The sequence below is a fragment of the Coregonus clupeaformis genome, chromosome 9 (assembly GCF_020615455.1).
Source record: "Coregonus clupeaformis isolate EN_2021a chromosome 9, ASM2061545v1, whole genome shotgun sequence".
Classification (NCBI taxonomy): domain Eukaryota; kingdom Metazoa; phylum Chordata; class Actinopteri; order Salmoniformes; family Salmonidae; genus Coregonus; species Coregonus clupeaformis.
The window spans coordinates 53,616,952-53,642,809 of NC_059200.1; the positions used below are offsets into that span (position 1 = coordinate 53,616,952).

Here is a 25,858-nt window from a genome sequence, read left to right on the forward strand (position 1 = left end):
TGCTTTACGGTGGGATATATACATGCAGAGATCATCCGTTCACCCACAACGCGTCTCACAAAGACACGGCGGTTGGAACCAAAAATCTCCAATTAGGACTCCAGACCAAAGGACACATTTCCACCGGTCTAATGCCCATTGCTCGTGTTTCTTGGCCCAAGCAAGCCTCTTCTTCTTATTGGTGTCGTTTAGTAGTGGTTTCTTTGCAGCAATTCGACCATGAAGGCCTGATTCACACAGTCTCCTCTGAACAGTTGATGTTGAGATGCGTCTGTGACTTGAACTCTGTGAAGAATTTATTTGGGCTGCAATTACTGAGGCTGGTAACTCTAATTAACTTATCCTCTGCAGCAGAGGCAACTCTGAATTTGGTTTAGAGAGTGCCAAGAGAGTGCAAAGCTATCATCAAGGCAAAGGGTGGCTATTTGAAGAATCTCAAATATAAAATATATTTTGATTTGTTTAACACTTTTTTGCTTACTACATGATTCCATATGTGTTATTTCATAGTTTTGATGTCTTCACTATTATTCTACAATGTAAAAAATAGTAAAAAATTAAGAAAAACCCTTCAATGAGTAGGTGTGTCCAAACTTTTGACTGGTACTGTATATATTTAAATAATGGTATGTATAGACAATGTGGACAGTATATGGATAGAATATGTAGTATATATTTATGCACAGCAATAGTTAAATAAGATAGGCCTTGACTAGAATACAGTATATATACTGAACAAAAATATCCCGCAGGTGAAGAAGCCGGATGTGGAGGTCCTGGGCTGGCGTTGTTACACGTGGTTTCGGTTGTGAGGCCGGTTAGACGTACTGCCAAATTCTCTAAAACGACAGGGGATGTGGCTTATTTGTGCACAAAATTTGAGATAAATAAGCTTTTTGTGCGTATGGAAAAATTCGGGGATATTTTATTTCAGGTCATAAAACATGGGAACAACACTTTACATCAGTGGAGGCTGCTGAGGGGAGGACGGCTCATCATAATGGCTGGAACGAAGCGAATGGAATGACGTCAAACTCATGGAAACCATATGTTTGATGTGTTTGATACCATTCCACCGATTCCTCTCCAGCCATTACCACGAGCCCGTTCTCCGCAATATATATACACTCCGGACTCCGACATTGCTCGTCCTAATATTTATATATTTCTTAATTCCATTCTTTTACTTTTTAGAACCGTGTGTATTGTTAGATATTACTGCACTGTTGGAGATAGGAATACAAGCATTTCGCAACACCCACAATAACATCTGTCCTGCATCATTTTACCTCATTTCTACCAGTATGTCACATGTGCAACCAGAGGAAAAAAAACTCTAGACCACCTTTACTCCACACAAAGAGACGCATACAAAGCTCTCCCTCGCCCTCCATTTTGCAAATCTGACCATAATTCTATACTCCTGATTCCTGCTTACAAGCTAAATCTAAAGCAGGAAGTACCAGTGACTCGCTCAATACCAAAGTGGTCAGATGAAGCAGATGCTACGCTACAGGACTGTTTTGCCAGCATAGACTGGAATATGTGCTGGGATTCATCCAATGGCATTGAGGAGTATACCACCTCAGTCATCGGCTTCATCAATAAGTGCATCGACGACGTCATCTCCACAGTGACCGTACGTACATATCCCAACCAGAAGCCATGGATTACAGGCAACATCCGCATCGAGCTAAAGGCTAGAGTTGCCGCTTTCAAGGAGCGGGACACTAATCAGGGACACTTATAAGAAATCCCGCTTCACCCTCAGACGAACCATCAAACAGGCAAAACGTCAATTAAGGATTAAGATTGAATCCTACTACACCGGCTCTGATGTGCTTGTCGGATGTGGTAGGGCTTGAAAGCCATTACGAACTACAAAGGGAAACCCAGCCGCGAGCTGCCCAGTGACACAAGCCTACCAGACGAGCTAAATGCCTTTTATGCTCACTTCGAGGCAAGCAACACTGAAGCATGCATGAGAGCACCAGCTGTTCCGGACGACTGTGTGATAATGCTCTCGGTAGCCAATGTGAACAAGACCTTTAAACGGGTCAACATTCACAAAGACGCGGGGCCAGACGGATTACCAGGATGTGTACTCAAAGCATGCGCGGACCAACTGCAAGTGTCCTCACTGACATTTTCAACCTCTCCCTGACCGAGTCTGTAATACCTACATGTTTCAAGCAGACCACCATAGTCCCTGTGCCCAAGGAAGCGAAGGTAACCTGCCTAAATGATTACCACCCTGTAGCACTCACCTTGGCAGCCATGAAGTGCTTTGAAAGGCTGGTCATGGCTCACATCAACAGCATCATCCCGGATACCCTAGACCCAATCCAATTCACATACCGCCCCAACAGATCCACTGATGACGCAATCTCAATCGCACTCCACACTGCCCTTTCCCACCTGGACAAAAGGAACACCTATGTGAGAATGCTGTTCATTGACTACAGCTCAGCGTTCAACACCATAGTGCCCACAAAGCTTATCACTAAGCTAAGGACCCTGGGACTAAACACCTCCCTCTGCAACTGGATTCTGGACTTCCTGACGGGCCGCCCCCAGGTGGTAAGGGTAGTCAACAACACATCTGCAACGCTGATCCTCAACACTGGGGCCCCTCAGGGGTGCGTGCTTAGTCCCCTCCTGTACTCCCTGTTCACTTACGACTGCGTGGCCAAACACGATTCCAACACCATCATTAAGTTTGCTGACGACACAACAGTGGTAGGCCTGATCACCGACAACGATGAGACAGCCTATAGGGAGGAGGTCAGACACCTGGCAGTGTGGTGCCAGGACCACAACCTCTCCCTCAATGTGAGCAAGACAAAGGAGCTGATCGTGGACTACAGGAAAAGGTGGGCCGAACAGGCCCCCATTAACATCGACGTGGCTGTAGTGGCGCGGGTCGAGAGTTTCAAGTTCCTTGGTGTGCACATCACCAACGAACTATCATGGTCCAAACACACCAAGACAGTCGTGAAGAGGGAACGACAATACCGTCTCCCCCTCAGGAGACTGAAAAGATTTGGCATGGGTCTCCAGATCCTCAAAAAGTTATACAGCTGCACCATCGAGAGCATCCTGACCGGTTGCATCACCGCCTGGTATGGCAACTGCTCCGCATCTGACCGTAAGGCGCTACAGAGGGTAGTGCGTACGGCCCAGTACATCACTGGGGCCAAGCTTCCTGCCATCCAGGACCTATATACTAGGCGGTGTCAGAGGAAAGCCCAAAAAATTATCAAAGACTCCAGTCACCCAAGTCATAAACTGTTCTCTCTGCTATCGCACGACAAGCGGTACCGGAGCGCCAAGTCTAGGACCAAAAGGCTCCATAACAGCTTCTACCCCCAAGCCATAAGACAGCTGAACATTTAATCAAATGGTCCCTCGGACTATTTACATTGACACCTGGACTATTTACATTTTTACTTTAGTTTATTTGGTAAATATTTTCTTAACTCTTTCTTGAACTGCATTGTTGGTTAAGGGCTTGTAAGTAAGCACGGTAAGGTCTACACCTGTTGTATTCGGCGCACGTGACAAATAAAGTTGGATTTGATTTGATAAACGCAGCTGTTCAGCAATTCCCTTGCCAATTACTGTATTTTACAGCTCTGTATAGGATTCAATGAACAGGATGTAGTAACATACAGTACACAGGAGGCCTGGCCTCTGTCTTTTTGTCTGTGTCTCTCTTTCTCCCTCTGTCTATCTCTCTTTCGTTCTGTCTGTCTCTCTCCCTCTCTCTGTCTGTCTCTCTTTCTCTCTCTCCGATTCTCTCTTTGGTGCCAGCTGTCTGCCACACATGAACAGGGAGAGATGGGAATGAGAGAGGGAGCGGCCCAAGGACACCCTGATAATAAAGAGGAGTGTGCAAAACCACACTCTTTCTCTCTTTTCCTCTCTCTCTCTTCACACAAAAGATTGTACTGAATCACAAGTGCACACAATCATATTCACTAGGTATTTTATATAGGTACATCATCAAGTTTTGTGTGCAAGGCTTGGTTCAAAGTAGTTAATTTCACCAGGCTAATGGAGTTTGTTGGTGTAATTACCAGATAGTATCCTAGATAGAAGACAGTAATTCTCCACATCAGTTCCGTGTTAGCTCAATCTCCCTCCAGTGGCTAAACAGGATACAGTACATTCTCCCCTGGAGGACTCGGCACCATGGAATTGAAAAGATATGTACCATACCTCAGGGGATTTAAGCCTTTCAATATCTCAGGAAGCATTTTTTCCACAAATGTATGCATTCCCAGGTATCATGTTATACGTTCCTGCTGGTCTGGACATATTCTCATGTGGAAAATGTAATAGTGCATTGCAGAGGTGGGACAAAGTCATTGTTATGCAAGTCACAAGTAAGTCTCAAGTCTTTGCCCTCGAGTCCCGAGTCAAGTCGAGTCAAAGATGAGGCAAGTCCCAAGTCGAGTCAAAAGTCAAAGCCATCAAGTCTCAAGTCGAGTCCAAAGTCCTACATTTTAGTTTCGAGTCATTTCAAGTCCTCTTAGCAAGCCTTTGCAAGTCATTACAAGTCCTCGTAGCAAGTCTTCTCGAGTCATAAGGCGCAAGTCCAAGTCAAGTCACGAGTCATTGATGTTAAAGTCCAAGTCGAGTTGCAAGTCTTTGTACATTTTGTCGAGTCGAGTCTGAAGTCATCAAATTCATGACTCGAGTCTGACTCGAGTCCAAGTCACATGACTCGAGTCCACACCTCTGGTGCATTGCCTGTGTTAATCTGCTCCCATAACTCAAAGCATGCACAAAAACCTATTTATGAAAGATACAGTTGTCTTCAAAGCATGCACAAAGACCTATTTATGACAGACACAGTTGTCTTCTTTAATGATTAGAGGGGGTCATGTCAGATTGTGAGGGGGAGGGTAACCAAGTCACCATAATCACCTGATTAGGGGGATGAGGTCACCAGGGTCCTCTTCACTATCATATGGGGTACTGTACTATAGATCTTACCTGGTTAAAGAACACAGTGTTCAATCTGGTTTAACAAGGCTAATACACACATGCCCCTAAACATGTAACTAGTTGAGGTCACTAGGTCTTTTTTCACTGTGGTGTACTTATACTTTAGAGACCTACCCTTAAAATGTGAAACACATCCCTTCTCACGTTCCTCTCAGTGATGTTTCAGGTAGAAATCTAATCACAAGGGTTCAGTTGTCACAAAGAAACAAAAGGTAACAACAACATAGAGCAACAAAACAATGTGTTATGAAACAGTTTATCTACCTTTCCGAGATTTGGTCACATGTGGAGTGGGAGGGCAGGGACAGCTTCCTCCTCTCAGAGTTTGCAAATCAGGGCATCAGGCCAGAACATTTAGAAGAGAGAGAAGATTCTAAGGGGAAAAGAACAAAAGAAAGAGAAGTTCTCTTTTCCCCAAAGTCTCAACCTGTAGAGACACCTGACACTACTGAGAGAGTAAACTCATAACCCTGTGATGGCAGCAAGGAATAAAAACAGCAGTTAGTAGCAGGAGGTTGAGTGTGAGAGGAATGTGCAGAGACAAATAGGACACAAATGTTCCTTTGTCACAACAGACAGAGCCACAGAGGAGGGACAGTCACAGGGTACAGCACACAGTCATCTCTGGCATTGTCTAAAAGCTGGCACAAGTGGGAGTGCTCCTGGACAATAATGTGATTAATTCTTCACCAGTCACCAGCAAAACCATTGGCTGCAAACTTGATGGCTACTTTAGTATTTTTAAGCAATAAACTCAGGTTTTGAAAATTACACAGAAGTCATTATTGACTGATTTAAATTATTTTTGATAATGATGTTTGTTCTGTGTGTGTGTTATAGACTATAGTTACATTGGTGAGGTGCCTGTGTTGAGCCAGTTATATTTAGCATCTAATAATAGATAAGTGATTTGTCATTTCAAATACGGCTCTGCTAAAAGCTCGCAGCCTCCTCACATTTTAACATCTGAAATGGTTTGTCTTTTTTATCAGCCTCATAAATAACGGGCCATATGCACTTGCACGTGCAAGCCACTAGTGGTCGCTTGGCATACAGTCAATTATCTTTGGTCCACTTGATGACGGGGCACGCTCAAGTGCTCTTCCAGAGATACTTAGAAAGGAGTAGGATATTCTACTGAAGCAACTGGTCCTCCCTTGAGATGCGGATTTCGACCGAGGTCACTACGGTAGCTCGAGGAAATAAGAACGGTTGTCTTACGTGAACAACGGTTGTCTTACGTGAACACCGGTTGAGGTCTTGTTCGAACTTTAAATTGTAAAAGGAATGGCTAGTTATAGCTATCTAAGTTTGTGTGTTGCTGTAGCTAACCGTTAGCTAACTGGTGAGAGGTGAGTTTGTTATACTATTAGCTAGCTAATAGCCATCCTGTACTAGCTAGCCCCATTGCCTCGAACCTTGACTGTCATCCACGTGTGGCTACTGGTTTTTAATTAGTTCACGGGTTAACTAGCAGTCAGCTGGTGAACTAGCTAGCTAGTGGCAGATTAGGCAGCCGACAGTGACCACTAGATCGGCAGCCTAGGCTAGTACAGAAGCGGATACAAGCGAAACGTTATCTCACTCTGTCACATTTTTGTTGTCAATTCTAGCCTCTTCGCTCCGGGAGACCTGTCCGGAGCAAAGAGGCTAAGCCAATTCTAGCTTTGGGGAAAATGTAAATTTCAAACATGGCCATAGAGAACTGTCCATGTAACGTCAATGACGGGGCACGCTCAATGCACGTCCATGTAACGTCAATGAAGGGGCACGCTCAATGAACATTTATTAGGCTAAATACAAACATGTTATTCTTGTTTGCTATACGGCAGCAACATTGCTGAAGTTGTATTGTATGATGCCACTTGTTGCATCTCCGACATTTTCTTGCTTTAGGATGCTTAATTAACTAGCTTAGCTTGCATGCATTTGCTAACATTTCATCCTTCACTGTGTGTGTGTGGATTTGAATTATGTTTGTTGCACATGGGCAGGTAGCTAGGTAGGAAGCTAGTTACACAAATTGAGATACACATTCCAAACCAGTTTGTAGGATCACAGTCCAGTCATTTGTTAGGTTGCCCATGTGTATGGAATTTACTTTTTGTTACAGCTGTTTTCTCTTCTTTTGTGGACATGCTAGCAAAGAGTTGACTATAGTCTCACAACATCAACTACCAATCAATTCTCATGAAAAATAGAACTTGTGCCATAAATCATGCAATCACAGTGTAGCTTTGACATCCATCAAACACTGATTTGCATCCCTCCATCTCTGATTTCCTCTGACATCCATCCCCTCAACATCTTCTTTACAGTGATCTGCTGTGTTAACTTCATGCTGCTTGTTTGATAAGTATCACCCCATTACATCTCAACCTCCTGCATGACTCCCACATAATCATCTGGCCCTCAGTCCAACTGCATGCGTCCTCCCCTGGCCTGAACTGAATGTGCCTCCACTAAACTGCATGCGCTCTCCCCTGAACTGAACTGAGTGGGCCTCCCCTCGCCGTGCCTGCTTTGCTGTGAGTGCTTCACTGACCATGGGGAAGGACAGGGGGGGTAATGCTCTGGTTCTGTCGTCGAAGAGGCCGTGCCACGGGAGGGGGGACCACGGTCGCGACCTGGAGAAGCTGCGTTCGGCCCTGGAGGCAGAGAAGAGCCGTAACCATCAGACTCACCAGAGGTTCTCTCTGGAGCTGCGTCAGCTCCGCGAGGAGGCTGAGAGGGAGCAGCAGCGGGCCCTGAGGGAGCTGACGGCCAGGCACGAGCGACAGAAGGCCCTGGAACTCCAGCGGCTACAGGAGGTGCTGAGGAGGGAGCAGGCTGCTGAGGTGAGACGCCTGCTGAGATACAAAGGACAGGAGTTGAAGGCAGTAGGCACCAGGCTGGAGAGGGAGGCCACCATCAGGCAGGCCAGGGAACTGCAGCGCCGGCTGGTTGAGGAGGCCAACACAACCATCACCAAGTCTGGGCGGGAGAGCAGGGGGAAGAACATAGGCAGAGAGCCTGGTTGTGTGGGAAGTGGAGCCAGCTACCGAAAGCTGGAGCAGCTGCTGTTGAGGCTGCATGAGCAGGATGGAGATGGAGAGCAGGCTGTGTTCCTCCAGCATCTCAGAAAGGAACTGGACCTGGAGAAGGACCTCTGCCACCTGCTCGAGGTCCACGGACATGGACGACGACTAGGGACCAGGGAGGTGAAGGAGAGGAACCAGAGCTCCTCCAGGGCTCCCAAAACCAGGCACAGTTCTAAGAGATTTGTCCATCTCCTCAGCAGCACCACCCATGACCAGGAAGACCGTCCTGAAGACTCCCATCTCAGTGGGCCTCCACCACTGGCCCGCTCCAGGTCCCTTTCCCAGAGCTCCAAGAGTCCCTCGTCCCCTCCACCCAAGAAGAGAACCAGGAGAGAGCACTTGAACTTGGCTTCAGGTAGGAACCTCAGTGCAGCTGCCCGCTGCTCCTCTCCCCTGGCTGGGGACACCTGTCGAAGCACCAGCCACCCTCAGACCACATCGTCACCCCATGCAGGCTGGGACCTCCAGTTTGAGTCCCCTGGGTCAGACAAATCCTCGCCCTCCAAATATTCTGACAAAGACAACATGGAGGACAACATGGAGGTAAGCTGCTTCATATTTACATTTTCTCACCCCTCTTCCCTTTGATTATAGGTTGATGAGGTGATTTGAGGTCACCTTTCTGGTCTCATTATAGCAAATGCCATGGCTTCTCACTTTCTAGTGTGCACATATGCATTGATTTCGATGATGTAATGTGTTTCTGATTTGTTATTCAAGTCGTTTGAGCGTGAACGTGATAAGCATATGCTTTGATTATGCCAGCATAGGCTTTAAAAATGCAACCTTGCATGTTTTTATTTTGCTCAATGAGCGTGTAAGATATGCAGCAGAAAGCAAAGGCAATCCTTATAGTTATCGTCTTGGAAGGAGATGAGATAAAAGCTCAAGGAAATTGGATTAGGTCCGCTGGTCATAAACACCTGAGTCATTCCATGTCATTTCAGCAATCCATGACACTCACCATCACAGATTGTTCTGAAATCTTTTCTGTAGTTAGAAACATAAGACTGGTTGATGTTTTTTCTCCCTTTCAGAGAAATTAGCCATTGAAGCCGCTTGCATTATTTACCATAAATTAGTGTGAAAGTACCAGGTTTTGCCCACTAGATGCCCCTGTTCCTGTCACCTTTTTTTGCATTTATTAAATGGACCACAACATTTTCTTTGCAATTTTGGGTAGAAAACCAATCGCTTTTGCTCATGATGAAAATAAATTGTGTGGTCAAGCCAGTTCTCCATGAAAGCAATTCATTTTGTCCTTCTCTTAGCAACCTAATGCTTCAGTTGCTAGTCCAAAAAATGGCAGCTCTTTGAGAGGGCTATCCGTATGGTGCAATTCTCATATGAAGACTTTTCCTACAAGCCTACAACTTTGATGAAGTAATGGGCTGGTGACTAAAATGTGACAACTCTCTCTAATAAAAGTATACAATTATAAACCATTGCATTGCAGTCATAAAATTATTTGAAAACATCTCTCTATGTAGTGTGATTAGCGACATTTACCATTAAACCCAATACCATTACAAAACACTATACAGTGTGTGTGTTTGGGACTTTCACCATTGAAGGCCATTAGAGACCATAACATTGAAACCATTAAAACTGCTGTAGCCTAATGGTTTGCTTGTTCACCAGGAATGGTCTAACTAATCCAGACCTGTTTTGAAGGGAATAAGCTACACACAAAGGGGCCGTTTCCTGGACGAAGATTAAGCCTAAGAGAAGCACAAACTGAATTGCTTTCATGGAGGACTGGCTTGAATTGTGAGGATGACTACACCATTTTGGGTTATTGGGTTTTCTACCCAAAGTTGCAGAGACAATGTGATCCATTTAATAAACACGAGACCAGCAAAATGGATAAAAGGGTGTGGCAGGAACAGCGGCATCTAGTGGGCAAAACATGGTACTTTAACACTCATTTATGGTAAATAATGCAAGCAACTTCAATAGCTAATTTCTCTGAACGGGGGAAAAAAAAACACCAGATTCACAGGGAATACATTACAAAGGATGATGCCGCAGCTCCATACCACTTGTCAGACCTAAAGAACTGATACTGTATACTGGTTGTTGGGGTGGGATTGGCGTGCGGTGTGTGGCGTCCGTGGGTGGCTTTTGATCGTTTTATTAGTTCTTCATGTTTTATTCGTTGCTAGGAAGAGTTATGGTCCAAATTGGATGTTCAGTACTATATTTATTGAATATTATATGAATCCCTTAAATTTAAAATTGCCAATTTTGGTGCAATGAATTGGCTTAATTTCTCAGATCAAAATAATGTTTCAGGAATTCTAATCTAACTACAGAAACGATTTCATCACAATCTGAAATGGTGGGTGCCAATCCTCTTTCTTGTTGTGCTTTTTTAGGTAGAATGACCCACTTCAAAGTTATGGGGTTTGTTTGTGGTCTTGCAAATAAATGAAACGGCTGACTGGACAGAACACTTTTCTGCTAAAACCTTACATGGTCAAATCTTTTAGGTAATAAGCGTAGATTTTTGGCATGATTGCTTGGTGGTTGAACTAGAGCAAGCGTACTTGTAGTTGTTTTGTTTGGAACACAGCCCTGCATCCCCGCCCTCACACAATTACTGTTGTTTACCCAATCTGTGTCAGGTGGGCATCATCTGAAAGCTTGTTCTATTGCCAACATGACTAGCTAAATTAGAAAATACAATGACCTTAGTGTTTAGGCTTTCACTAGGCAATTCAGAGAAGCAGATCGTCATTTTGGTGCGAATAGAATGGAGTCATGAATGCATTCAGATGCGTGGTCCACTGCAAATTTTCTTCACAATACAACAAACCGGCTCATTCTGTTCAGGACAACCCAGGGTATAACGCCATGTCATCTTGGAACTGTACATCAAACATAGTGATCATAAACGTTGACACTATATTACGAGTTTTATGATATGGAAATGGGAAGTGCACATTTGGACTAACCAGTGTTTGGCTTGCTTGTATAACATCAAAGCGGTATTTATTATAATCCTCAACATCTCATCTTTCAAAATATACTGAACAAAAATATAAATGCAACGTTTTTACTGAGTTACAGTTCATATAAGAAAATAAGTCGATTGAAATAAATTCATTAGGAAATCTATGGATTTCACATGACTGGGCAGGAGTGCAGCCATGGGTGGGCCTTGGAGGGCATAGGCCCACCCACTTGGCAGCCAGGCCCACCCACTGCGGCGCCAGGCCCAGCCAATCAGAATGAGTTTTTCCCCACAAAAGGGCTTTATTACAGACAGAAATACTCCTCAACTTTAGACATCCGTGGCATTGTGTTGTGTGACAAAACTGCACATTTTAAAGTGCCATTTTAAGGTGCACCTGTGTAATGAGCATGCTGTTTAATCAGCTTCTTGATATGCCACACCTGTCAGGTGGATGGATCACCTTGGCAAAGGAGAAATGCTCACTAACAGGGATGTAAACAAATTTGTGCTCCAAATTTGAGAGAGAAGCTTTTTGTGCGTATGGAAAATTTGGAGGATTTTTTTTATTTCATATCATGAAACATGGGACCAACACTTTACATGTTGCGTTTATATATTTTGTTTTGTAAGGAACCATTTCACTATACTGTTTACACCTTCTGTATCCTGTGCATGTGACAAAAACGTATTTGATTTGATATGGTGTGTGTTTAACAGAGACGGTAATGTGAAGAACAACATGGCCTGCAACAAAGTCAGATTAGTATATAGGCCAAGGACTAGATAAAGTGTGTTTTTACCTGGAGTTTTTCCTTATTGTAGGCTACTACTTTCACCACTTTTAGTCTTGAAACCTTTGGTTGTTTACTAAACTAATCACTCTGTTTAGCAAATAGCCTCACATGTGAATCCGTAAAGAAATGGGTGGGGCTAAGGCTTAAGAGGGTGTGAACGATGCTGAATGGGTGTAGACAAAGAAGAGCTCTCCAGTAGGTGTACCAAAACATTCAAGGGCCATTTTCTCAAAAGTGGGGTTACACGTTTATCAACTTTCAAAGAATAATTACTTTCCCGTAGTTCTTCAACTGCAGTGTATGTAATATAAACACACACACATAGTTGACAAAGGTAGAAAATAGCAAAATGAGAATCTGTAAATTACTAGGTAAGTTACTCGTCGCCCACAGAGCGAGAGGGAGGGGGTGGAGGATTCAGGAGGGAGGAGAAGGCAGAAAATAGTTTCCTAGGGTTGAAATTGAGTGGTAGAAAGTGGCTTTAGCAGCGGATACAGAGGAAGGGAAGGTAGAGAGGAGGGAGTGAAAGGATGATAGGTCCTCCAGAAGTCCCCGGGAACACCCATACACAAAAATGTATGCATGCATGACTGTAAGTCGCTTTGGATAAAAGCGTCTGCTAAATGGCTTAATAATAATAATAATAATAATAATAAGTTTAGTTTTCCTCCATTTTCGCTCAGCTGCCCACAGCCCTGTTCTGTAAGCTAGCAATGAGTCACTCAGCCACTGAGCAGGAGGGGAGGGCCGACCCGGCCAGGAGGAAAGGGGACAGTGTGAGTCATAGGATGTGGCCTGCCACGTATGGTGGTCCTCTGTAGCTCAATTGGTAGAGCATGGCGCTTGTAACGCCAGGGTAGTGGGTTCGATCCCCGGGACCACCCGTACGTAAAATGTATGCGCACATGACTGTAAGTCGCTTTGGATAAAAGCGTCTGCTAAATGGCTTATTATTATTATTATTATTATTATGTGGAAAGGGAGGAGAGTAGGGTCGACGAGTCAGAATCAGAAGACCGGAGGGAGAAGGATTTAGCAGAAGGGAGAGATGATAGGATATAAGAGGAGAGAGTAGTGGGAGAGAGAGCGCGAAGATTGCGACGGCGCATGACCATCTGGGTAGGGGCTGAGTGGTTGAAGGAAAGGGAGATAGAAAAGGAAACAAAGAGACCTGGATTGAGCAGCCTCTAGTAACAATAAGGTTCGGACTTTGGGACAAGTCTCTGAATGTTCTTGAGTGGCCCAGTCAGAGCCCAAACCCGATCTAACATCTCTGGAGAGACCTGAAAATAGCTGTGCAGCGACGCTCCCCATCCAAGCTGACAGAGCTTGAGAGGATCTGCAGAGAAGAATGGGATAAACTCCCCAAATACAGGTGTGCCAAGCTTGTAGCGTCATACCCAAGAAGACTTGAGGCTGTAATCGCTGCCGAAGGTGCTTCAACAAAGTACTGAGTAAAGGCTCTGAATACTTATGTAAATGTGATATTTCTGTTTTTTATTTTTAATAAATGTATAAGAATTTATAAAAGCCTGTTTTTGCTTTGTCATTATGGGGTATTGTGTGTAGATTGAGGGGGAAGAAAAGCAATTTAATCCATTTTAGAATAAGGCTGTAACGTAACAATGTGTAGCAACACAATAACATCTGTAGCAACTTCAGAGGTAAGATAGTGTTTCTTAATAATACATTCAGTATTACCCTGTGCTATGGGCAACAAGGTAGTAAAAAATACACAGTGGTGGTCCAATAAAGCAACATCAACAATAGAGGATATGTCAATAGAAAGCCCCTTGGTAATAATCAGGTCCAGAGTATGGGTAGGCACAGTAACATGTTGGATAAAGTCCATAGATGCAAAAGATTAATACATTCAATGGCCTTGGAGTCAATCTCTTTGTCAACATGAATATTTAAAATTGCCCAACACAATGATTTTATCATAGTTCTCAAGGACAATGGACAATAGTTCAGATAAATCAGTAAAGAAAGTGGGGCAGTGCTTTGGTGGCATATACAGGGTTGTGGCCAGCACTGGTGGCTGACATTTAAACAGTATAGCATGATGCTCAAAAGACCCAAAGTTGCCAAACAAAATATCCTTACAGCTGAGAGCATTAGTAAAAATGGCGGCTATCCCCCCCGCCCCTTTTCTGATAGAGTATGAAAAGCTGTAGTCTGGGGGGAGGCTTCAATAAGAGCGGCACTACAGTCTGATGACAGCCATGTTTCAGTGAGAAACATGCAATCAACTTTGTGCTCAGTAATTCACGAGAAATGTTTTAGTAGTGATTGCTCTAACATTTAAAAGCGCCATATTTATTGAGTGTGGGTCACTCTGCCGCTGGGGCATCTGCCTCAAGGCAACCTATGGAATAACAACCAAATTATTAACTTTACAACCACGTTTTCTGACAGTCTCCAATCTAACAGAATTGTAGGAGATGACAGTTTGTATAAACTCACTAGAAGGCGGAGTTAAAGGAACATAAATTAGGTTACTTACAACAACCATTGTGACATTTCTACAGGAGTTGATATGCTTTCCAAGTCCTCTGTTGCTTATTCTGACAGGGGGAACTAAAACCGTTTGAGATGTTGCTGGAAATAATCCTGGAACCCCTGTGGTTAGGGTGAATCTTGTCTCTTTTAAAAAGTGCTGATTGCTCCCACAGCAAATCAAAGAGTCAGCTGAAACCTTCCAAACCCCTTCGGTAGCACGAGAGGGGGGCAAGAGATAAGTATTCTCTTCCCTGTGCTAGCGAGGGTGTGTAAAAAAAAAAAAATGGTAGTCCTCGCTCAGTTCCTCAAATTGCCTAAAGCGAAGGTCGTTAAAACCTACGTGAGTGACGATGGTGTAAATATTGGAGTAGTTGGCCAGAACCGTGGGCAGGATAGAGTTGATGTCATGGACACGGGCTCCTGGGTAACAGTGGATCTTGGTCAATCCACAGACTGTTGGCAGGCCAAAATCTCTCACCATCGAACTGCCCACAATGATGGTGGTCGTGATGGAATCCGATGGGGAAGCGACCTGCTGAACTGTGGGGGATGGTGCCACTGTGCGGCCTGTTGGTATACATCTGGGATCCGTGCTGACTTCCAGGGCTGGTAGGTCCGTGGGGCAAAGCTGTTAGATAGCTGGATTGGATCTTCTCGGAAAGATGAAGGGTGGGCAGACTGCCTCCCCGATCTCCTACGCCTTGCAAGTGTCCAGTCTCCCATGGGCTGTGGAGTTGAGCTTAACATCTGTCTGTTGGATAGGGACACATCAACGCCGCCCGACTCTTCGACAGCTTTGGTATTGGAGGCATTTAAAACTGAAATTAGGTTTGCCTGTTGTTACAGCAAGGTTGGTGTACTTAGAAAGCAGGTTATCCTTTTCTCTCAGCTGAGCTAAAAACCGGAGGGTCTCTTCCCTAAGCTGCTTGATGGTGGTGCATTTAGGGCAGACAAATCCCTGTCCATTTTCCAGATCCACCTTATCTTCACCTTTGTGATTGTATGGAAATCATCTCACACCTGAAGTGTTTGTGCCCAGCCATGGATAAAAACACTGGTGGACTAGCACTGCTAGCGTTACCCTGCTCCGTTTTCATGATGGCTAGCAGCTAACTGCTACTTAACAGGAATCTGGGACACAAACTTGTCGTAAACGCTGGCCGCGTCGCGGAATCCATAACAATACAAACTTTAGCTATAATTGAAAACGATTTCATAAAAACAGCAAACCGAGAGTAGACCGAGTGTAGAACAGCCATCACATAGCATAAAACGTACAGTATTCTTAACCTCTTAAGGATCAGACCCTTCTTTTCAATTTCCACCTAAAATGACATACCCAAATCTCACTGCCTGTAGCTCAGGACCTGAAGCAAGGATATGCATATTCTTGGTACTATTTGAAAGGAAACACTTTGAAGTTTGTGGAAATGAGAAATTAACATAGGAGAACATAACACAATAGATCTGGTAAAAGATAAAACAAATAAAAAAAACGTAGGTTTTCTATTTTTATTTTTGTTGCATCATCTTTTACATGAAAAAGAAAAGCCATACATTCAGATAGGAAGCTGGAGGTAATTTAGATGTTGTCTACAAGAGGGCAACAGTGTATGTGCAACGTTTCAGACTATTACCTTCAAGAATGAGGCCGCTACATAACATTTAGTATGAAGTAACCCAGGTGTCCCTCACGAGTTTGGCCAAATGTACCCAAGTAGCCGAATTGGTAAATTGATACATTTTCAAGTACATACAGTGGGGAGAACAAGTATTTGATACACTGCCGATTTTGCAGGTTTTCCTACTTACAAAGCATGTAGAGGTCTGTAATTTTTATCATAGGTACACTTCAACTGTGAGATACGGAAATGCAAATTAATTACTTAAAAATCATACAATGTGAAGTGTAACTCTCACAGTTGAAGTGTACCTATGATAAAAATTACAGACCTCTACATGCTTTGTAAGTAGGAAAACCTGCAAAATCGGCAGTGTATCAAATACTTGTTCTCCCCACTGTAACTATAGAGAACATACAAAAATGCTATGGTAATAAAAAATGCAAGTTTACACATTCACAGGAATGTCATACATGATGGATCATTAGCTTCCCTATATAAAATGTACTAACAGGAGACGCGGTGAGAATGCTGATCCAATGCCTCCCAACACAGAAGTGAACTATTTAAGATAAGGGCCAAGTTAGCAGCCAACACTGATCTAATGTCATAAGTGAACACACCACAAACCACACACAAAGTGAAAAAAATAAATACATATATTTACAATGAACACCCTCAGTCCTCTACATAAGTGTGCTGCTGATGCCAAGTCCCATAGCAGTCTCTTTCTGCTGTAAAGCAGAGGGTAACAGAAAAATATTTCTTGTGAAGACACCTGGGTGACTTTTCGGTCGAAATGTTGGTGGAAGTGGCTCCACGTCATATTCTAGCACAGTGTGCCGCTTCTGGGCTGGCTTCTTCACACCTCTAGATAGCCGGACGGGGGTAGGTGTGGAGCCAGAGACAGCAGCAGGGGTCGGACTGTTTTTTAACATTTTTATCAGTAGGAATACTTTTACGGATGAGCCCTGATTCAATACATCAAATAAACAACACTTATCTATAAACAAATGTATTATATAGAGTAGGGGGAACACAATCACTGTGGTGTAGTGTGTGTACCAATGGTAAATAAGGCTGGTGACAGGAGGACGGCTCATAGTGGTGGCCGGGGTGGGGTGAGTGGAATGGTATCAAGCACATGGTTTTCGTCTGTTTTGTGTTGTTCCATTCACTCCATTCCGGCCATTGTTGTGGGCCGTCCTCCCGTCACCAGCCATAAATATAGACCCACAATGTATAGCCAATGTGAATTTTATGTTGACTTTGACATGCTGTGGTTTTCAAGTGCCTTGTTTGCTGTTCATACACATATTTCATTAGTTAATATATATATATATATATACATTCTATATATATATATATATATATATAGCAATCAAAGAAAAAATCTCAAATCTCAAATGAATAATATGCAACCATTCAAACAACTGCATTAGCATGAGTAGAAAAAACGTATTTCACTTACCAGTCTAAAGTGGCGTCCTCTCCTTCCAAAAACATATCTCCAGCTGTTGAGTCTAAACTATATTCACTAAGTCCTCATCTACTGGTTCTGTGACACTTTCCCAGTTGATTTCTGCTATAATCTCATCCAAATCTGTATACCTGGACTTTGAATGAGCTTTTCCAGTATTAGTAGCCATATTGTACTTTCAAAATTTGCAGAAAACTTTATTTACTAAATCGAGCTGTGCGTAACGCGATGCGCCACTTCCTTGTTTAGATTTTCAATGGACACTAAACCTTGTTGCGCGTGTGCTGAAGACACAGGCTTTTCCTCAGACAAAGGACCATCTCATACTCCTGTAAACTCCAGCTCATCGGTTATCTAGCTGGCTATGTTTCAAAACGATAGGTGGTCATTGGACCAAGATACAGTCAATCAAGTGAACACCGCCGGCCTCATTGGTGCGTAATCATGTCAGTTCTTGGTGGGCTCAAATAGCTTTTGTGTAGCCTATTCGTCATGCAGAATTATGAAAAAAAAGTTCAGTTGCCTTCTTGAAGATCTGAGGATCGCAGAAAAACCGAACTTGACTGGGTGAAACAAGGTGTAGCGTTTATATTATGTCTATGTTTTGTTGCAAGATGAACGAGTCGGAATTCAGGCGAAACGCTGTGTACTACATGGATCGTGTTAGGATATAAAAATTGATTTTATCAAACAAATCAACTCTACATTTTATCTCTGGGACCCTCAGGATGACAAATCAGAGTAAGATTACTGAATGTAAGTACATTATTTACCTTCAGAGGTGAATGTATCAAACCAGTTGCCTTGATAAAAGTGTTTTGTTCTTCAAACAATAACATGGTATTTTTTCACTGTAATACCTACTGTAAATTGGACACTGTAGTTACATTAACAATAATTTAAGCTTTCTGCTCATATAAGACGTATATGTCTGTGAAAATGTGATTTTGTTTACAACGTCATTGTAGTCACATTATCCGTATTGAGCAACAACTGTCCCGATTTCAGGACACCTATACAGTAGAGGTTAACAAACCCCCAAAACCACAACTAACGTTAGCTACGTACCCACCGTATCTAAATAGCCTAATGTCCTACTGAAATTGCTCAGCAGTAGCTGATACATCTGCAGCATGCACAGTGAGAGTGACCTGATAATCAAACCTACAAATAGTCTACTTGAGCTGAAGGCTAATGTCTAACGGTATATGCTGGTAAGCCACGAGAGAAGAATAAATGATGACCTGATAATGAGAGAAATAGATTACTATTTCGATGATCTAGATTACTAGATAACCTGTATATGAGAGAGTCTGAATAATCTCTAACAGACCTTCCCATAAGAGGCAATGAACGCTTGATCCCCAAAACGGATCGCCATGTACCCCCTGTATATAGCCTCGCTATTGTTATTTTACAGCTGCTCTTTAATTATTAGTTTAAACAAATTCTTATTATTTGTATTTATTTTGGGGTATTTTTTTGGTGTTCTTTCTTAAAACTGCATTGTTGGTTAAGGGCTTGTAAGTATGCATTTCACTGTAAGGTCTACACCTGTATACAATTTGATTTGATTTGTTTAGCAAGCCCACCACATGCTAGGTAATGCTAGTATCAACAGCCCATCCAATACGCTGAAACTATAGCAATCCTTGATTAGTAATCGCACAGCTATACGTGTCAGGGTGATAACTTAAAATCTGAGGAAGAAAGGTTAGGGTTAGGCAGAAGTATCAATTTAAAATGAGTCTGTACTCCAGTGAATATATGCTAGTGATGAAAAGACCCAGTAATGTTTAGCCGACGACAGACTAACGCCATTCGAGTAGCACAAGCTATCATGCTGCTCGACTGCTGAATAGTTCATGTAGCACCCACACATTTGTACCAGCACAAGTTGGTAGATATGAGTCACGCTCAGTGAGCTGCATCAGGGTATAAGATGCCAGCACACGCACTATGTACAAGCGTGCATAATAATGCAAATAAACTTGCTTACTACTATCCTAAAATGATGTGCCATTGTTCTGCAACGCTCCAGCAGACGCTGTGTTAGGAATAGCTAGTGTTCCCCTCTAAGTAACCACAACCTCACTGTGTGCTCTTGCAATAATAGCTACCATGCCATAACACTATGTGCAGATGGTACAGAACATACAGCCATGCATGAATAACACATCCACCTAGGAGCCTAACCAGCACGTGCTCCCACAAGGCAATATTGGCAGCCATGCCATAATGCATACTGGGTAGAAAATGAAGCAAAGAATATCAGCTAACACCTGAATGTGTGAGCATTCAGCACAGCATGAAGAGTTGCAGCCTAAACACATAATAGAACTAGTATGTAAGACATGAAAATAGTGGAAGAGGAAAGTGGAAGGGTGAGAAAGGAAGGAACTTGTCTGTCGGCCTTGCATTAAAGAACATAATTGGTTAAGGAAAACTGTGATAAATAAAAAAGTATATCAGTTTCACTTAAGGACCAAAGGATTGACAGCCGTCCCATATAGATTGCAAAATAGTTGGGAAGAGATTTCTGACGTACCGATCCCATGGCATAGTGTTTATGAACTGACACGCAAAACGACACCGGATTCAAAAATTAGAATCTTTCAATTTTTTTATTATTATATAAAATTCTTGCTACCAATATAATGTTATTTATATGGGGGATACAATCTTCCCAGCTCTGCAGATTTAGCTGTGAAGAGACAGAATCATTAGATCATTTATTTGGGTTCTGTCCATTTGTAGCTTGTTTTTGGACACAGGTCCAGGAATGGCTAAAGGATTGCAATATTTACCTGGAGCTAACCTTGCAGATAGCATTACTGGGTGATCTGAAAAGTCATAGTCAATCGATCAATAATATAATAATACTTTTAGCAACATTTTTTTATTTTTAATTCACAATCTGTAGAAGCAATGAGAATAGAAAGGTTCAGAACTTTTGTAAAACATCACAGTACGGTTGAAATATATATGGCAAATAGAAATCCAATATGGATGGTGTTAAGAGATAGATGGGTGGGGTTGAATGGAGCTGAAGGATGGGACTAATAACAACTAACAACTAATAACAACAAGATAACTAATAATGTAAGCATACTGTGTCCATAATAAGTATATAGGTTATAGGTTGAGAGCTTTGTGAAAGAGCACAGTTAGAAAGATATGGGCATATAGAAGCAAACCGGATGGACATCATGAACATGATTGGAGAGGTTGAGGGTACAGGAAGTTCAGGAGTAAAAACAAATAAAATATAATTATTGTAAAATTGACTGTGTCCATAAGGTGTAGATAGTAAGTATAGACCGGAAGTAGAGGCCTGGGCATTGTTGTTCACTAATTTACTCCAAGTAGGGAAAGGATGGCGGGGTTGAAAAGGAATAAAGGGGAGTATATATATATAAAAAACATGGGGGACTGGAAGTGATGCAGACAATTACATTGATGGAAGTTACAATCTATCTGCAATATTAAGCTGATCTACCACCAAAAAAAGACATGAAAATAAGAAAATGCACAGAAAATGAATTATTACCAGTACTAATACATGATGACTAGCATGAAGTGATCGCTACAATAGCATACAATAGCATAAGATAGAATAAGACCAGTCACTAGAATAATACTACTAGAACGCAAGATGGACTGACCGGAAGGACCACCTATGTAAAATGCATGACACATGATTATACACTACCAGTCAAAAGTTCTGACACACCTACTCATTCAAGGGTTTTTCTTTATCTTGAAAAATGTTTACATTGTAGAATAATAGTGAAGACATCAAAGCTATGAAATAACACATATGGAATCATGTAGTAACCAAAAAAGTGTTAAACAAATCAAAATATATTTTATATTTGAGATTCTTCAAATAGCCACCCTTTGCCTTGATGACAGCTTTGCACACTTGGCATTCTCTCAACCAGCTTCATTAGGTAGTCACCTGGAATGCATTTCAATTAAAAGTTGTGCCTTCTTCAAAGTTAATCTGTGGAATTTAATGCGTTTGAGCCAATCAGTTGTGTTGTGACAAGGTAGGGGGAGCCCTGTTTGGTACAAGACCAAGTCCATATTATGGCAAGAACAGCTCAAATAAGCAAAGAGAAATGACAGTCCTTCATTACTTTAAGACATGAAGGTCAGTCAATACGAAACATTTCAAGAACTTTGAAAGTTTCTTCAAGTGCAGTCGCAAAAACTATCAAGCGCTATGATGAAACTGGCTCTCATGAGGACCGCCACAGGAATGGAACACCCAGAGTTGCCTCTGCTGCAGAGGATAAGTTCATTAGAGTTACCAGCCTCAGAAATTGCAGCCCAAATAAATGCTTCACAGAGTTCAAGTCATAGACACATCTCAACATCAACTGTTCAGAGGAGACTGTGTGAATCAGGCCTTCATGGTCGATTTGCTGCAAATAAATCACTACTAAAGGACACGAATAAGAAGAAGAGACCCGCTTGGGCCAAGAAACATAAGCAATGGACATTAGACCGGTGGAAATGTGTCCTTTGGTCTGGAGTCCAAATAGGAGATATTTGGTTCCAACCGCCATGTCTTTGTGAGACGCGGTGTGGGTGAACGGATTATCTCTGCATGTGTATTTCCCACCGTAAAGCATGGAGGAGGAGGTGTAATGGGGTGGGGGTGCTTTGCTGGTGACACTGTCTGTGATTTATTTAGAATTAAAGGCACACTTAATCAGCATGGCTACCACAGCATTCTGCAGCGATACGCTATCCCATCTGGTTTGGGCTTAGTGGGACTATCATTTGTTATTCAACAGGACAATGACCCAACACACCTCCAGGCTGTGTACAGTGCCTTGCAAAAGTATTCATCCCACTTGGCGTTTTTCCTATTTTGTTGCATTACAACCTGTAATTTAAAGGGATCTTTATTTGGGTTTCATGTAATGGACATACACAAAAGAGTCCAAATTGGTGAAGTGAAATGAAAAAAATAACTTGTTTCAAAAAATTTGAAGAAATAAATAACGGGAAAGTGGTGCGTGCATATGTATTTACCCCCTTTGCTATGAAGCCCCTAAATAAGATCTGATGCAACCAATTACCTTCAGAAGTCACATAATTAGTTAGATTGCACACAGGTGGACTTTATTTAAGTGTCACATGATCTGTCACATGATCTCAGTATATCTACACCTGTTCTGAAAGGCCCTAGAGTCTGCAACACCACTAAGCAAGGGGCACCACCAAGCAAGCGGCACCATGAAGACCAAGGAGCTCTACAAACAGGTCAGGGACAAAGTGGTGGAGAAGTACAGATCAGGGTTGGGTTATAAAAAAAATATCAGAAACTTTGAACATCCCACGGAGCACCATTAAATCCATTATTAACAAATGATAAGAATATGGCACCACAACAAACCTGCCAAGAGAGGGCCGCCCACCAAAACTCACAGACCAGGCAAGAAGGGCATTAATCAGAGAGGCAACAAAGAGACCAAAGATAACCCTGAAGGAGCTGCAAAGCTCCACAGCGGAGATTGGAGTATCTGTCCATAGGACCACTTTATGCCGTACACTCCACAGAGCTGGGCTTTACGGAAGAGTGGCCAGAAAAAAGCCATTGCTTCAAGAAAAAAATAAGCAAACACGTTCGGTGTTCGCCAAAAGGCATGTGGAAGACTTGGGGTATTTTTTCCACGCACAGAGAGGAGAAATTCGGGTCCCATTGCTTGTTCTGCTCCTCTGAGAATAATGAATGCTGAGGGTAGCAATGCAAGATATTTTTAAGCCTATTTGGATTATTAGAATATGAACGACTTGCAATTAGATTGCTGGACTATCAAAGCCATCCATCCAGACTTGTTTTAATTGAAATGTCGGCCTTCTACCAGATACATTTTTTTCTGCACTCAATTTTGTATTTTCATAACTGATACAATTTCGGTATGGTATAACCTATAGATAATATTCTGCCCATATAAACACATTTATTTTAGGCCATGTAAAGTAAAGCTATGCAAGGATCAAACAGAAACAACATTGTTTCACATTCTTTAATAAAAGACTCATAAACAGAAATAGGCTATATAGCTGGCTTCACAGTTTCCCCGCCAAATAGGCCTACAAGGAAACTCAACGTATCTTGACGACGATGAGTGCGCGAGGGGGTCTGTGCATGGTGTAGTACCTTCTACAAAAAGAAGTTCACGGAGCGTGCCGAATTTGCCCGAAAGCTGGTATTGGGAACAAATGAGTAGTTATATGATGGGCTACTCCCGAGGCTAATTCTACTTAGCTAGCTAGTTTGTAGCCGCTATTGACTGACAACAGTACAGCAGCAACATGGTTGATCCTCGCAATGAGTGACATCCCTGCAACAGCCAACCATTGCAACATGAGCATATTGAACGACGCAGACAAGGTTCAAACACAGCGAGCATAAAATATTATATCAGAACACGCACCATAGCGAGACACATCTAATTACACAGCAGCGTCGATGCAGAACAAGAAGCCAGCGCGTAGTAGTAGTAGCAAACTGCAGCAGGATGAGTGAGCAGACCCATTTATAAATGATTCACTCTTCTTATTTAAAAACAGATGAACTACTGTAGCAGCCAGCTGCTTTACAGTAGTAACTGTATTTTCAAGCACATTGTATTCTGTTGGACCTCAGAATGACTGACAGGAGACCTACCTGTGTTGGGGGAAAAAAAAGCTCCAGTCTGTTTTATTAATGTTTCATTGAGCAGTCTCTGGAGAAGGTGGTCTGGTACAATCTATAATCTGGTAATAATTTTCTGTCAGATAGTTATTAGCCTAGTGCTCAGTCTTTTCACACACCATGCTAGCACTCCCCTAAGGTGTAGGCTAGCTGCTGCATCCTGCATGAACATTAACTATTTCACACTGAGCCCCAGACAGACACAATGATGCAGATGAGATATAAATGATTAAAATATATCATCATTGTTATTTCTCCTGATACATTGTTTTGGGAATGGGATGTATTTAAAATTCATATCACTGGAGACTTGTAGGCACAGACTGCCTCAGACTACTAGTAGGCAGGGCGACTGAACGGGCTGCTGCACAGTCGTTATGGGAGTTCTTTCTAGAGCGCCCGGTTAAATTGTGCATAAGATCATTTTTAAACTCTATGTAAAAAATGGTTAAACTAGTGAAAAATATGTGATTGTGGCAAGAATTTGTAAGTGGGTAACACACTATCAGCCTAAATTTAAATGTTGATTTATTTGTATATATTAGATTATTTTATATTGCGCTTTCGGAAAGTATTCAGACCCCTTGACTTTTTCCACATTTTGTTACGTTACAGCCTGGTTCTAAAATTGATTAAATTGATTTTTTCCCTCGTCGATCTATACACAATAACCCATAATGACAAAGCAAAAACAGGGTTTTAGAATTTTTTGCAAATTAATAAAAAATATTACTGAATATTAATGAAATATTACTTATTATTTATTGCATAATAAATGGTTAAACATACACTACCAGTCAGAAGTTTGGACACACCTACTCATTTAAGGGTTTTCTTTATTTTTAAAATGTTTTACATTGTAGAATAATAGTGAAGACATCAAAACTATGAAATAACACATATGGCATCATGTCAAAATATATTTTATATTTGAGATTCTTCAAATAGCCATCCTTTGCCTTGATGACAGCTTTGCACACTCTTGGAATAATTAGGAAACCTGTAGGAAATGAAATTCCCACAGAAGAACGCTATTTCTTAACGTTCTCTGAACTATTTGAGAACATTCCCAATGTCAAACCAGTTGGAGAATGTAACCATGTTTGAACTTTTAGGAAACATTCAGTTAAAGTAATGAAATACCAAGAAAACATTTTTTGTTGTTGGTCAAGTTCCTTAAATGTGCTGAGAATGTTCCAAAGCCAAGCAACTATCCTACACCATTCCCAGAATGTTGTGGGAAGGTTGTATGCAAAATAACCATAGGACAACCACGCTCTCACCGAGGTCTACGAAACATATGGTTCTCAAAATGTGCTAGCTGGTTTATGATCTGTTTCTCTGAATTGCCCTGTGAAAGCCTAACACTGTAAGATCGTATTGTATATCTTTCAGTGGTCACCAACCTTTTCTGAGTCAAGATCACTTTCACAGTCAAAAAGCAAGCCGAGATCTACCACTCAGATAAAAAATAACAAAATTGTTACATTAACCTAATAAAACCTGTTCTGTAGGAATTAGGTTTGTGCAGTAGCCCTAATACATTATCACAGCATATTGGCTATATGCCTGGCCTGCCAATATTGTTATTCTCAGACCATATTATATCTCAAAACTCAAGCTTTGATAACAAAATAGATCAGTTGGTGTAGCACTTGCCAGGCACAGCCAGGGGTGTAACTTTCACTGGGGA

At 42.1% G+C, this 25,858-nt stretch overlaps 1 protein-coding gene across 1 annotated transcript in view; it reads left to right on the forward strand.

Annotated features, from left to right (window-relative positions):
- The first annotated feature begins 6,150 nt into the window (after positions 1-6,150).
- Positions 6,151-25,858, forward strand: part of LOC121574096 (peripheral-type benzodiazepine receptor-associated protein 1) — a 205,363-nt gene continuing 185,655 nt past the window's right edge. Inside the window, exons 1-2 of the mRNA XM_041886692.2 lie at positions 6,151-6,365; positions 7,332-8,636. Coding sequence (XP_041742626.2) covers positions 7,560-8,636 — 1,077 coding nt within the window. The 5' untranslated portion in view covers positions 6,151-6,365; positions 7,332-7,559. The remainder of the gene's footprint in view (positions 6,366-7,331; positions 8,637-25,858) is intronic.